This window comes from Geotrypetes seraphini, chromosome 4 (genome assembly GCF_902459505.1).
Source record: "Geotrypetes seraphini chromosome 4, aGeoSer1.1, whole genome shotgun sequence".
NCBI classification, from domain to species: Eukaryota; Metazoa; Chordata; class Amphibia; order Gymnophiona; family Dermophiidae; genus Geotrypetes; species Geotrypetes seraphini.
This window is the reverse complement of record NC_047087.1, coordinates 122,205,973-122,220,981: the sequence shown is the minus strand read 5'-3', so window position 1 is coordinate 122,220,981 and position 15,009 is coordinate 122,205,973. Positions and strand designations below refer to the sequence as shown.

General features: G+C 46.9%; 1 protein-coding gene across 4 annotated transcripts in view; it reads right to left on the bottom strand.

The window, feature by feature from the left end:
- Nucleotides 1-15,009, bottom strand: part of ATP6V1A (ATPase H+ transporting V1 subunit A) — a 176,318-nt gene that overhangs the window by 73,765 nt on the left and 87,544 nt on the right. For all 4 annotated transcript variants that reach the window (XM_033941981.1, XM_033941978.1, XM_033941979.1 and 1 more), the window contains one exon: nt 9,939-10,061. In XM_033941981.1, coding sequence (XP_033797872.1) covers nt 9,939-10,061 — 123 coding nt within the window. The remainder of the gene's footprint in view (nt 1-9,938; nt 10,062-15,009) is intronic.

The following is a 15,009-nucleotide window of genomic DNA, read 5'->3' as shown; positions in this document are numbered from 1 at the left end:
GCGTTGGTGCTCTATTAGCTATAGCAGCCCTGTTATATGAGTGGTATTATTTGTACCTTAGTGTTTCACTCTAGCATTTGCACTTTAGCAGTTGCACTTTATCTTATTTGATTTTTCATCGTGCAGGTACATTCATTTGACGTTTAAAGTCTTCAGTTAGATCTTGCTGCTATTTATAGATAGGAACTTTTGCACTGGCACTGGCACCTTTCATGAGTATATAATCTTTTTATAGTATTTAAGTCATTTATCTCAGGGTCCTTGTACTTTTGCACTTTTCTCTTATACATTGTTCTCATATATTTTTAATACAATTGATATTTATTCAGTAAGAATTGTTCATTAGATGTTATGCACTAATTTTATCAGATGTTATGCATTAATTTATTAATGTCAATGTCCATGTACGTATTTATTAAAACTTAGAATCATGCATGTTTAAATTATTAACCGCCATTCACATACCTCCCTTATTCACTATTATTTATTGTACTTATTGTGTTGGTTTAGTATTTGTTTGTGATGTCTTTATTTCCCCTTTTTCCTGTGTGTTAAGCCTGTATTTTCTCACTTGGAAATATAACTATCTTGTTCACGGGGGACGATTATGGACTACATGATGTATGAGGCAATTCTCATCTAGACATATGTCTGGTGCTAGTCACCTTTGAGATTTAGCCTGAGCTAGAGGTTCCTACGATTTATGGCGGGCTCATACTGATGTCCTTGATCTTAACCCCGGTGTCCTTTCAGAAAATATTACATTGTCAGACTTTCATCTCAGGTTTAAGGAGGTTTAGCCAATTTTAGTAGTATCTTGATTAGGTTTCTATTGGCTATACAATTTAGGAGGGTTTTCTTTTTTTGCTATAGAGATATACATCAGACACCATTTATTTGAAGTTCACAGGAGTGATCTCTAGGTACCCCACTGCTCTGTTGGGATGTCTATGTGGCCAATCCATTACCTTACTGGCCCCCTCCTACGTCCAAATGGTCTGGAATAGGACGTTTTGAATATGGACGTTTTTGTATTCGAAAATGGCCAAAAAAGTTATATGTCCTAAAGGCTAAGATGTTCAAACAGGTCATTTAAAAAAAATTTGGACATCTAGTGGTTTTGAAAATGGATGTTTTCCTGCTCTGATATTTGGACATCTTGTGGGATATGTCCAAAGTTGGGCTTAGACACACTATCAAAAATGCCCCTCCATGTGTCCCTGAAGGTGCATAATCTGATGTGCAGTTATTACATTACATTAGTGATTTCTATTCCGCCAATACCTTGCAGTTCAAGGCGGATTACAAAAGAAATTATCTGGCCATTTCCAGAGGAATTGAATAGTAGAGTGAATTGCTGCAGAGAATTGGGATTAGGGATTACCATATTTTCTTGCATATAACGCGCGCGTTATACGTGTTTTTTACAAACCGCGCATACCCTTGCGCGTTGTACAAAATTTTTTTTACATAGTTCCCCCCCCCGACGTCCGATTCACCCCCCCACAAGATCGCTCGCACCCCCACCCCGAAGGACTGCTCGCACGCACCCGCACCCCGAAGGACCGCTCGCACGCACTCCCACCCACACCCCCAGCCTGAAGGACCGCTCGCACCCCCACAGCCTCCGGACCCCCCCCCATCATGTAGAAGCTCCTACCGGTGTCCTGCTGCTTCCTCTTGGCGGTCCCGGCCCTTCTGTGAGCCCTGCGCCTGCACTGCTTCTACCGGCGGTCTCGCCCTTTCTCTGACGTCAAGCCCTCTTGCCCCCCCCGACTCCCTGACATGATCAGGGCAAGAGGGAGCTCAAGCCCTCTTGCCCCAGCCAACCGTGGCACCCCCGACACGATCGGGGCAAGAGGGAGCTCAAGCCCTCTTGCCCCCCCCGACTCCCCGACAATATCGGGCCAGGAGGGGGCCCAAGCCCTCCTGGCTCTGGCGACCCCCCCCCCCGCTATTTGTTCGGGCCAGGAGGGAGCCCAAACCCTCCTGGCCACGGCGACCCCCTACCCCCACTCCGCACTACATTACGGGCAGGAGGGATCCCAGGCCCTCCTGCCCTCGACGCAAACCCCCCTCCCCCCAACGACCCCCCCCCCCAAGAACCTCCGCCCACCCCCCCAGCCGACCCGCGACCCCCCCCTGGCCGCCCCCCACGACCCCCCCACCCCCCTTCCCCGTACCTTTGTGTAGTTGGCCGGACAGACGGGAGCCAAACCCGCCTGCCCGGCAGGCAGCCAACGACGGAATGAGGCCGGATTGGCCCATCCGTCCCAAAGCTCCGCCTACTGGTGGGGCCTAAGGCGCCTGGGCCAATCAGAATAGGCCCGGGAGCCTTAAGTCCCTCCTGGGGGCGGGGCCTTGGACACATGGTCGGGTTGGGCCCATGTGCCTCAGGCCCCGCCCCCAGGAGGGATCTAAGGCTCCCGGGCCTATTCTGATTTGCCCAGGCGCCTTAGGCCCCACCAGTAGGAGGAGCTTTGGGACGGATGGGCCAATCCGGCCTCATTCCGTCGTTGGCTGCCTGCCAGACAGGCGGGTTTGGCTCCCGTCTGTCCGGCCAAATACACAAAGGTACGGGGAAGGGGGGTGGGGGTGTCGTGGGGGTCAGCCAGGGGGGGTCGCGGGTTGGCTGGGGGGGCGGTCAAAGGTTCTTTGGGGGCGGTCGTTGGGGGGAGGGGGGTTTGCGTCGAGGGCAGGAGGGGCCCCTGGGATCCCTCTTGCCCGTAATGTAGTGCGGAGTGGGGGTAGGGGGTCGCCGTGGCCAGGAGGGTTTGGGCTCCCTCCTGGCCCGAACAACTAGCGGGGGGGTCACCAGGGCCAGGAGGACTTGGGCTCTCTCCTGGCCCAAAAAACTAGCAGGGGGGGTCGCCAGAGCCAGGAGGGCTTGGGCTCCCTCCTGGCCCGATATTGTCGGGGAGTTGGGGAGTCGGCGGGGCAAGAGGGCTTGGGCTCCCTTTTGCCCCGATCGTGTCGGGGAATCGGCGGGGCAAGAGGGCTTGACGTCAGAGAAAGGGCGGGACCGCCAAGAGGAAGCAGCAGGACACCGGTAGGAGCTTCTACATGATGGGGGGGTCGGGAGGCTGTAGGGGTGCGAGCGGTCCTTCAGGGTGGGGGTGTGGGTGAGTGCGAGCGGTCCTTCGGGGTGGGGGTACGAGCGGTCCTGCAGGGGGGGTGAATCGGACGTGGGGGGGGCATCAGGCTTTCAGGGTGGGGACAGGACTTCAAGGGGGAGAGTAGAGTCGGGGCGGGCGAAAGGAGAGTCGGGGTGGCCAGAGGAGAGTCGGGGCGGCCACGGGAGAGTCGGGCAGCATGCGCGGTATACGAGCGTGCACGGTATATAAAAATTTCTGTACATAAATTTGTGTTTTCCGCGCGCTATACCCGTGTGCGCGTTTTACACGGGTGCGCGTTATCTATGTGAAAATACGGTAGTCTTGTGGTGTTAGTTTGTCTTCAAGTTATGTATGGAAGGGTGGAGACTGTTTGACACAGCTGAATTAGATTGATGACTCTGCTGCAGTGAAAAGCTTGACCATGAAGTAGTGTCTAAAAGAGCTCCTATGAATTCTAGCATCTGAGATGGATATAAATGTGACTTCTGGTAGTTGATGGCACACTGTAGTAGCTCCAGTAGACAAACTGTGGAGTTCATGACATGCTGAGCTGTTTGCAATGATGAAGCCTCGATCAACCAGTCATCCAAGTAGGGAAACATGTGAAATCCCTTGTGGGAAAGTCTGCCGTCATTACCACTATAAATTTTGTGAAGACATGAGGAGTTGAAGCTAGTCCAAAGGGCAAGATTTTGTACTGGAAGTGTCGAGATCCAATGTGAGAAGGTAAGATGGATATGTGAGTGTAGGCCTCTGAGATCTAGAGATCAAAAACAATCTCCTTTATCCAAAGTAATACACATTGGGAAGAATAACCTGAATCACAGTTACCGGATGCTAGGGTCCACCTTGGGGGTTAGCGCCCAAGAAAAGGATCTAGGTATCATTGTAGACAATATGATGAAACCTTCCGCCCAATGTGCAGCGGCTGCCCAAAAAGCAAACAGGATACTGAGAATTATTAAAAAAGGGATGGTTAACAAGACTAAGAATGTCATAATGCCCCTGTATTGCTCCATGGTGTGACCTCATTTGGAGTATTGCATTCAATTCTGGTCTCCTTATCTCATGAAAGATATAGTGGCGCTAGTAAAGATTCAAAGAAGAGCGACCAAGATGGTAAAGGGGATGGAACTCCTCTCATATGATGAAAGACTAAAATGGTTAGGGCTCTTCAGCTTGGAAAAGAGACAGCTGAGGGGAGATATGATTGAAGTCTACAAAATCCTGAGTGGAGTAGAACGGGTACAAGTGGATCGATTTTTCGCTCCATCAAAAATTACAAAGACTAGGGGACATTCGATGAAGTTACATGGAAATACTTTTAAAACCAATAGGAGGAAAAACATTTTCACTCAGTGAATAGTTAAGGTCTGGGATGCGTTGCCAGAGGATGTGATAAGAGCAGATAGCATAGCTGGTTTTAAGAAAGGTTTGGACAAGTTCCTGGAGGAAAACCCCATAGTCTGTTATTGAGAAAGACATGGGGGAAGCCACTGCTTGCTCTGTATTGGTAGCATGGAATATTGCTACACCTTGGGTTTTGGCCAGGTACTAGTGACCTGGATTGGCCACCGTGAGAATGGGCTACTGGGCTTTGATGGACCATTGGTCTGACCCAATAAGATTATTCTTATGTTCTTATAATAGAGACAGAAGTGTTCCTAGAGAGATCATGCAAAACTCCTTCAGCAGGCATTTGTTTAGGTTCTGGAGGTCAAAGGCCTCCGATCCTTTTGGGTATTAGGAAATATCTCAAGTAGAACCTCTGGCCTCTCTCCAGCAGAGAAACAGGTTCTATTGCACTGAGCTGGAGAAGGGCCGAGAGAGTTCTTGGTGAAGGAGGATCTTCTGGAGGGAGCTGAAAAGAGACTCTTTATGGGTGGTTTGGAGGTTTTCTGAGCAAGCACAGAGAATACCCATGGGTGACAACTTTAAGTACTCACTGATCTGATGTTGTACAAGTCCAACGGTGGTGAAAATGAATCAATCTGCCTCCGATGGGCAGCTTGCAAGGAAGAATCAGGGAAATGCTGGCAATGCTCTCTAGAAAAAAAGAGTCAAAAGGACGACTGCTGTTTGGATTGAGATTGTTCTGATTTCTGTAGCCTTTGCTGTCTTGCACGAGGTCATTGAGAAGCAGGCTTAGAAGATGAAGAAGGCATAGTCTCTTGGTGTTATAATAACAGGAACATCTGGAAGAGGCAGAGTATCTTCTAGATGATGAAGAAGATTGAGAGGTTTGTGGTTTAGATAAAGTTGTCATAGTATCCATGTATTTTTTTTAAATTATTTTATCTGCAGCTTCTTCGATTTTTTTTCTCCAATTAGGTCATCTCTTTTAGAAGGCACATTGGAACGGCGTTTTTGAACTGAAATTTCCAGTTCAGAGACTCTTAGCCAGGCTAAATGGCACATTGAAATTGCCACTGAAGGAGTTCGGGATGAAACATCAAAGGCATTAAAAGTTGCTCTAGTTATGTACTTTCTAGTGGTAAACAAGTTCTTAGATAGCTGTTGAACTTGTTTAAATCTTGTCTGGAGGTAAAAAATTTTCAAATTCTGACAATTGTTTAAATAAAGAGTTGAAGTAAATGGGTATCATTCTGTTAAGAAGCATGGATCATTGTGAAATGAATTTGCCAAAACAGTCTAACTTTCTGCCATCTCTGCCTAGAGGAGCAGAAGCGTAAGATCATGAGCTGTGTGAACACTTGAGGGCAGATTCCACAATTAATGAATGGTGTTGAAGTTAAGTTGTCAAATCCTGGACATGTTTGAATTCTGTACATTGTGTCTATTTTAGAGAATTGCATGGGGACAGAAATCCAACCTGTCCTCACCCGTCCCCGCACTTTATTAATTTGGAAACATTCATTGCGAAGAATATATACTTTGTAAACCGGTCTCTGCCAGAGCCTCTAATGTAAATATATAATACAAATATTCCAGCTGATGAGGACCCTCAGCTGAGGACTACTTATGAAGATTGTTATACCTAGGGCCCGGGGGTAAATGAACTCAGCATATTACTGACATGTATCCTTAAGTCTGCTTATCTGATCTGGGTGTTGCCAAGACAACTTCAAAGGTTTCCACAACCTTTGTGACCTGGGAGTTGCACTTCAAAGGTTTCCACAACCTTTGTAACCTGGGAGTTGCCCAAACAGCATCAAAAGGACAGATGGAAAACCGGTCTCTATAACACCTTCTTGATTACATCAAAAGGACTGGCCAGGGGGGTAACTGAAATCCGCAAAGTCTGCTTCTCTGGCATCCTGACTTCCTTTTGTCTCTCAAATAACATCAGTAAAGCCAGATGGGAAAACCAGTCTCTGTAAACACCTCATTCATAACCTCAAAAGGACAGTAACGCCAGATGGGACCTGAATGTTGACAAAACAACATCAAAGGGAGAGTGAAACCAGCTGCAACACCTCCTTCTGACATCCTGACCTGGGTGTTGTCAAAACAAGGACCAGCTGTTTATGAACTCTGCAGTTTGCATCCTATATAAGACCTGAATTCTGACCCTGACATCTGAATCCAAGACGTCTCCAGGGATACAGAATCCAAGACGTCTCCAGGGATACAGAATCCAAGACGCCTAAAAGGGAGTCTCCCGTTTTTCTTCCCACCTATCAATTGCTGCAGGGGTTCCCAATTGTGAAGGAGGTCGATGCCTGGAATTACGGTGAAGTTATTTAATTCTTATATATATATAATAAAGTGTTATTGTTTATGCTTTATATTGTATGTGTGCTTTTCTGAGTGTTACTGATCATCCCATTTGACAGAAATAAGTGGCAGAACAAAGATGGTCAGGGGTCCCTTTTGCCAAGATTGGCAGGCACCAGTAGCATCTCTGAGTCACAGATGCTGATAACTCAGTGGCTCAGAGATGCTGCCAGTGACTGCTACGCTTGGTGGAGGGAAGTTCTGGTTGCCTTTGGAGGAGGTTCTCAGCTGGCAGTGCTTGGGTTTCCCCACCAGCCACAGCAAAGGTTAGCAAGTACTTCAGCACTGGAAAAATAAAACCAGAAATGCATTTCCTTTTCTTTTGAACATAATACAAAGACATTTGCTATATATACTTCCCAAAGCTAACATATTTCAGTCAATACATTCTTTTTATTTTACCTTTGTTGACTGGAGATTTATTTTTCCATCAAGTTTGTCCCAGTTTCTCTTTTTTCTGCTTTCCTGTCTTCTTCAAATGTGTTAAACTGAGATTTTATTTTTGTTTGAGCATTATATATCTTCTTTGTGTTTTTGCTGAAAAGCAGGTTAAAGTATGTGTGGTAAAAAATATGGTACTTTGAGTTTGGATTTATTGAGATTAAATTCAGAGAAGACCTTAGGAAGGAACTTGGTATGTGTCTGCAAGCCTACTCTGTCAAGACAGAATCTTATATAGAGTGGATCTGATACAAGTGACCCGGCATGCAGATGTTAGCGCTATGAAAAAACCCATCTTCCAGGTAATATGTTTGAGTGTGCAAGTCTAGAGTGGTTCAAAGGGAGACTTTATAAGTGCATATACATTGAGATCCCAGGCAACATAAGAACATAAGAACATAAGAAGTTGCCTCCGCTGAGGCAGACCATAGGTCCATCCTGCTCAGCGGTCCGCTCCCGCGGCGGCCCATCAGGCCCATTGACTGAGCAATGGTCTATACCTATCTATACCCCCCAATCCCTTTTTCTTCTAGGAATCTATCCAAACCTTCTTTGAAACCATTTAGTGTTTTCTTGTCTACAACAGCCTCTGGGAGCGCGTTCCATGTATCCACCACCCTCTGAGTGAAAAAGTACTTCCTAGCGTTTGTTCTAAACCTGTCCCCTTTCAATTTCCCCCAATGCCCCCTTGTGCTTGTGGTGCCCCTTAATTTGAAAAATCTGTCCCTGTCTACTTTTTCTATGCCCTTCAGGATCTTGAAGGTTTCTATCATGTCTCCTCTAAGTCTTCGCTTCTCCAGGGAGAAAAGTCCCAACTGCTTCAATCTGTCGGTATATGGGAGATTTTCCATTCCCCTTATCAGTTTGGTTGCTCTTCTTTGTACTCCCTCAAGTACCGCCATGTCTTTCTTGAGGTACGGCGACCAGTACTGGACACAGTACTCCAGATGCGGCCGTACCATTGCACGATACAGCGGCATGATAACTTCCTTCGTCCTGGTTGTAATACCCTTCTTAATGATACCCAGCATTCTGTTTGCTTTCCTAGAGGCTGTGGCGCATTGCGCCGATGCCTTCAGTGTTGCGTCTACCATCACTCCCAGGTCTCTCTCCAGGTTACTAACCCCTAGTGGTGTTCCCCCCATTTTGTATGTGAACATCGGGTTCTTTTTCCCCACGTGCATGACCTTGCATTTCCCCACGTTGAAGCTCATCTGCCATTTTTCGGCCCACTTTTCCAGCTGCGTTAGATCCTTTTGGAGATCCTCGCAGTCTTCCTTGGTTTGAGCCCTGCTGTATAGTTTGGTGTCATCTGCAAATTTAATGACTTCACACTTAGTTCCCGCCTCTAGGTCATTTATGTAGATATTGAACAAGAGCGGTCCCAGCACCGACCCCTGCGGAACTCCGCTCGTGACATAGACATAGACGATTAGAACAAAAGGAGAGGTAGCATTAATATTGGAATCAATAGAGGTAGAAGCGTTGAAGCAGTCTGCTATACCAGTTGTCAAGGTGTGGGAGACCTTGATGTCGAGGCACACCTGTGCGGAGACATCGATTAGATGGAAGGTGATCTGTCATCCACACATCAACGCTTGGCCTGCGTCGAGGAAGAAGATGCCTGGGAGGACACAGTGATATGCCTAGCAGTGGAGATATGCTTATGCTTCTTATGTGGGAGATCCCCCAATGCACAAAGAACCGACGAAGAGGAAGTAGAACCTCTGCGTTGTGTCGATCCTGATGTATGATGCGCCTAATGCAATGTCGACGCAGGTGGTGCAGATGTCAATGCCAAGGTGGCTATAAGTTGGGTATTGGACTCTGAATCCCCAGCCATGCTTGAGGTTGCAGATACACTACTTAAAAACTTTTTGAACTGAAGCTTACAGGCTTACCACTTTTGCATGTGAGAATAGAGGGCACAGTCAACGTCCCGATACTCAGGACTGAGGCACTGAACACACCACTTGTGTGGGTCAGAGCCAGAGATAGTCCTATTCCACCATTAAGCAACAGTCCTGACCAAGGACTTCAACACTTCCACCAGCTTCTAGAAAGCTCTCTGTACTATAGGTTTGCTATCCATGGCCAGGTCATTTGTTTCCACATGTATTACAACATCAACCTTAAAATCTTTACTCTCTTCACTAATTGCCTTTAGAAATTGGGTTGTTATTTCTTCTAGCTGAGGAGTCTGGAAGGCAGTTATACACTGAAGTGCCACATTTAGGCATGTTCATTTACACCTTCTATTGATATGATGTAAGTGGGCATGCCTAAATGTCATACACTAGCATTCTGTAATAGAATCTGGTGTCCAGATGCTGAGTGCAAATTCCACATCAACAGCTGGTGCCCACTTATAGAATCCCCTCCTTCATAAAGATTATTTGAAAATTGCCTCCTAAATTAGTTTATTATTTATATTCCGCCGTTAAACAAGGCAGATTACAACCCAAAACAGTGAAGTTGTAAAATCATATCTTTAAATACTTTAAAATTTTTCTGTTGAATATTTGCTCACATGAGATATTTCTGACAATCTGATAATAAAAACCTATTTGAACAATACAGTCCTTTCTACCTTTGATCCTACAGAAAATATTTATTGTCCATAATACACAACCCAAGACTCACCGGCAGGCATTTCAGCCAGACGGCCTGATATTTCTCGCAGAGCCTCGGCCCATCTGGAGGTAGAGTCAGCCATCATACTGACATGATAGCCCATGTCACGGAAGTACTCTGACAAGGTAATTCCTGCATTAAAAGCAAAAGACAAAGTGATTTCCTTGGGGACGGTTTTTCAATTAAGGTTCCCCTGTAACTGTTTTGTTTCCTATCAAGGAAATAAGTATATTTTCTTTGAACCAGCCCAATTGGGTTTCTTTTTGGAAGGTAAAGGTGTATCTACCACAGCCCAGAGTGAACCATTATAAAGTGTGGCTTTAAATAATTAGGAATAATGTACATTGCTCGTCTACTTTTTGATATTTAGTTAGTAAAACCTTGATTCCTCAAAGGTTGTTTCTTAAAACTTTTTCTCCCTTCATAGGTGGACTATGTTAGAAAAAAGTTTCCTTTTCTTTTTGTTTGTATTCAATTGGTAATGGACTAATTGAAATTGGTATTTTCAGCATTTCTTGTACAATGATGTATGAAATTAATTGAAATGATAAATAAATTTTTTTTAAAAAGCAAAAGACAGAAAGTCAGGTTCTAAGAATTCCCAGTTGCAAAGAAATTCAGAGTCATTTATGAGAGGCAATATGTGCCCTTGAAACAGAATGAAGTTGGGAATACTCAAATGAGGATCAACCTAGGGTTTCTATTCAGAACCTCTACAATCACACACAATTTGTTCATATGGCTACAGCAATTTAAAAAAAAGTCTACCTGATCTTCAGTTCTATGTCTCTTACTCTCATAACTGATTATATGTTCAGCACAGAAAATGCAGGCAAATGTTTCAAAAAATGCACTTATATGTTTAGTGCCCTGTCGATCATATATGTGCCTTTCAAAAAAAATTTTATTCTAATATTTTTGTCCTGTAATATATAGGCAACCAATGATAATGTAGATACAAAGGTGTAACATGATCAAACCTAGTAGTCTACCCCAAAATCTGTATGGTTTTATGCTGAGGAATCTGAAGCTGCTTAAGACTTCCTGGAATCCCAAGGGATAGAATGAAGGGTCAGAGCTGGCAATCCTTATTGGAAACTTATTATGAAGGTATGGAAAAGGACTACAGTTTGATTGCTTGGGGGAATGAAGTATTCTTGCTATATACCCCTGAGATATGATATGGAGTAGAGAATGACACGGTGGCGGTTTACCCGCGGCCACCGCATTTTAGCCGCGGGTCACCCGCCGAAAACGGGGAAGAAAACTAGCAGTCGCTGCGGCGACGGGGACAAGGCCATTCACCGCCCGCGGGGCGGTGAATGGTCTTGTCCCCTGCAGTGAGGCATGAAGGATCGCGCGGTCCCCGCAGCTCACACCCGCCCGCCCAATCGATTCCAGTGTCCAGCCAGCTCTCTCCCCTCTCCTCACCCCAGTCCGCAGATCCTCCTCCTCGGCGACCCGCACGCTACCAGAGAGCCGCGCACACCCGCCGCTGCTCAGCCTCGATCTTCTGCTCTGACGCAACCGGAAACAGGAAGTTGCAGCAGAGCAGAAGATCGAACACTGAGCAGCCGCGCGTGCGCGGCTCCCTGGGAAAGCGCGCAGGTTGCCGAAAAAGAAAACCCACAAACCAAGGTGAGGAGAAGGGAGAGAGCCGGCCAAACACCAGGATCGACTGGGCAGGCAGGTAGTGGCCGCGGGGACCGTGCGATCGCTAGTGTTCCCGGCTCAAATTGGAAGGAGGGAGTGAAAGGAAAAAGGATTCTGGGCCAAGGGGATGAAGTCGGAAAGAAAAACCCACAGCAGGAAAGAAAGGGAAGGACTGGCAGGTGAGCCAGATGCTAGAAGCAGGGGGGGGGGGGGGAAGAAAGAGGGAAAAAAGCTAGATGGGGTTGAAAAGAAGAGACACAATGGTATGGAAGAGGAAGATAGGGGAAATCTGGACACAGAAGGTAACAGAAAGAGGGGAAATTATGTGCATGGGGCATAGGGACAGAGACATAAAGGGGACATGCCATGGGGATGGTATATGGACACAGGGGGGGGCAATGACAGATACATAGGGGAGATATTAGAAATGGAGAAAATAGGAGCACAGAAGCGAGATGGTTTGTGGGGATGGGACAGGGACCGAGCTTGCAGGCTCCAGTGGCTTGCACAAATTACATTGTAACGTGCCATGAAAATAAGAGGAAGGAAGGTAGATAGGCCACGCGAGAGGAGCTGAAGGGTAGTAGAAAGGAACAGATGGTAAAGGAGGGAGGGAAGGGTGGTGGTGGAAAGGAATAGAACAGACATTGAAGGAGGGTGGAGAGGAACAGACCCCCAAGGGAAATGTGGAAGACAGAGTGGGAAGAAGACAGATGCCAGACTATGCGGGAGCGGAGGGAAGAAGATGGGTGCTAGACCAATTGGGGGGGGGGGGGGTTAAGGGAGAGGCACAGTAACAGCAAATGGAAGATGCAGAGAGAAGACACACAGTGGATGGAAGGAATTCAATGAGAAGATGTGGAAAGCAGAAACCAGACAACAAAGGTAGAAAAAAAATTATATTTATTTATTTATTTTTTGCTTTAGAATAAAATAGTATATTAGTTGTGTTGATAAAAATTTATAAACAAAGCCCTGCCAGCTGAACATCTCTTTCTCTAGTTCAGCAGCAGGAACTTTGATTTATAAGAAAGGAATAAGCTAAATATTACAGTACTAAGGCTTATATGGATGCAGCGGGGACGGTGATGGGGCGGTGAATGGGATGGCAGTGGCGGTGACGGGGCGGTGAAAGGGATGGCGGTGACGGTGACGGGGCGGTGAAGGGATCGGCGGTGACGGGGCGGTGCAGAGGATGGTGGGCCGGTGACGGGGACAGATTTTTTCCCCGTGTCATTCTCTAATATGGAGTTCTCACTGGGGAGAGATTAATCATTTTTGTGTACATGAGAGGGGATTAATTTCTCCCTTATATGGCTGCACCATGCAAGGTGTAGTGCTGCCATCTTGAAGATGGCACCCAGAGAAGCAGGAGCAAGTGGGTATCACTACTGCCTCCTACGAGGTATGGGGGTCTAGGGGAGTTCAATTTCCACTAGACCACTTCAGGTTACAAATTACCTCGGTAGAGGGGAGCCGTGACTGGCTTGGGGGGGGGGTACTGGTCCACCAGGATATTTTGTGACTGGGAAGAGGGAGTTAAAGGAGTGCACTGGACCACCAGAGCATTGTTTTAGATCTGGGAGAAGGAAGGTCAGGTAAGTGGGGCTGGGGTAGCTGCTACAAAACACCAGGGATACATTTGAGGGGAGGAAGGGAGCAAATGGGAAGAGATATTGGGTTAAGGGTTAACAGCTGATGTATGCATGGCATGCTTGTGTGATTTTTTTTAATTTTTTTTTAGTATATCATCTTTCCTGCCAGTGCCTGAGCCAATCACTACTCAGACACTGACAGGAAAGTAGACATTTCTCACTGAGCAGCAGATTATTGACACGATTTTAACACAGCATTAATTTGCATGCTCATAACTTTGAGCATGCTACAGCAATTTTTCAGCCCTAGTTTTGCTGTAGAATTTCTGTAAATGCTCCATGGATGGGAAAATAGCTCATGTACCTGAATGTAACTTACCTTGAGCTACTGCTGAGAAAGGAATAAACTATATCAAATCTCATTTCTTTTAAAAGTAAGGGGGAGAGGGTAAAGTACTGTATGATACTAATGCCCACCGCTGGAGACCTGCCATTGCTGCCGCCACTGCCCACCCCTGAAGAGCTCCCTAACTGCCACTGCTGTTGCCACTGCCACCCATCCCCAGAGAGCTGCTGTTGCCACCGCTGCCCATCCCTGAAGAGCTGCCTTGTTGCTACTGCCATTGCTGCCACCTATCGTGGTCCACTATAGACCTTCCCTCCCACTAACCTTTTATAGCCTGCCAGCAGTGCTAGTGATTAAAGGAAAGCACTGCCGGCAAGCTTGCCATCTCCAGTCTCTCTCAATCTCTTCAGTCCCTGCTACACCGGAACAGGAAGTTACATTAGATGTTACAGTGTGAGCAGGTACTGAAGAGACTGCAAGAGGCTGTGGAGCTGAACATCTTGCTGGTGGTGCTCTGCTTTAATCGCTAGCACTGCTGGTAGGCTATAAAATGTTAGAGTGAGGGAAGGAGAGCAACTAACCCATCCCAACCCCGGGGAGGGGGGAAGAGACAGAGGAGACATACACGACAAGGGCGGGAGGGATGAAGGGAGATAGAACCAATCATGGAGGGAGGGAAGAGGGAAAGAAAGAGAAAGACCCAACTATGGAGAGAGGGAGTGAAAAAGAGAGGAAGATCTCACCAGGGAGGAAAGAGAACGAGGGAGACCCCGCCATAGAGGGAGGGAGGATAGAGAGAGAGAGACCCCGCCATGGAGGGAGGGAGGACATAGAGAGAGAGACCCTGCCATGGAGGGAGGAGAGATAGAGAGGGAGACCCAACGATGGAGGGAGGGAGGAGAAAGAGAAGGAGACCCAATCAGGGAGGGAAGAAGGTGAGAGAAAGAGAGAGGGAGACCCCACCATGGAGGGAGGGAGGAGAAAGAGAGGGAGACCCCACCATGGAGGGAAGGAGGAGAAAGAGAAGGAGACCCAATCAGGGAGGAAGGAGAGAGAAAGAGACCTACCAGGGAGGGAAAAAGAAGAGAGAGGGAGACCCTACCATGGATGGAAGGAGGAGAGAAAGAGGAAAGGAGACCCAACCAAGAAGGGAGGAAAGAGAGAGCGAGAGAGAGACCCAACTATGAAAGGAGGGAATAGGGAGAGAAAAAGAGGGTAGGATCAAAGGAAGATTTGCAGGGAGAAAGAGGAATAGACAGGGTAGATAGATAGGGTGATGCCTGAGAGGGCTAGATTCTGGAAATAGGGATGAAAAAAACATGGGAAATGGTAACAGAGGAGGGAAGGAGAGTAATGGTGTGCACAGAGTGGTGGGAGAAGGAGGGAAGGGAAAGGAAGAGAGAGTACACATGGAAGGGAAAGAAAAGGGTTCAGAAAAGAGCAACTAAAATGGTTAAGGGGTTGGAGGAGTTGCCGTACAGTGAGA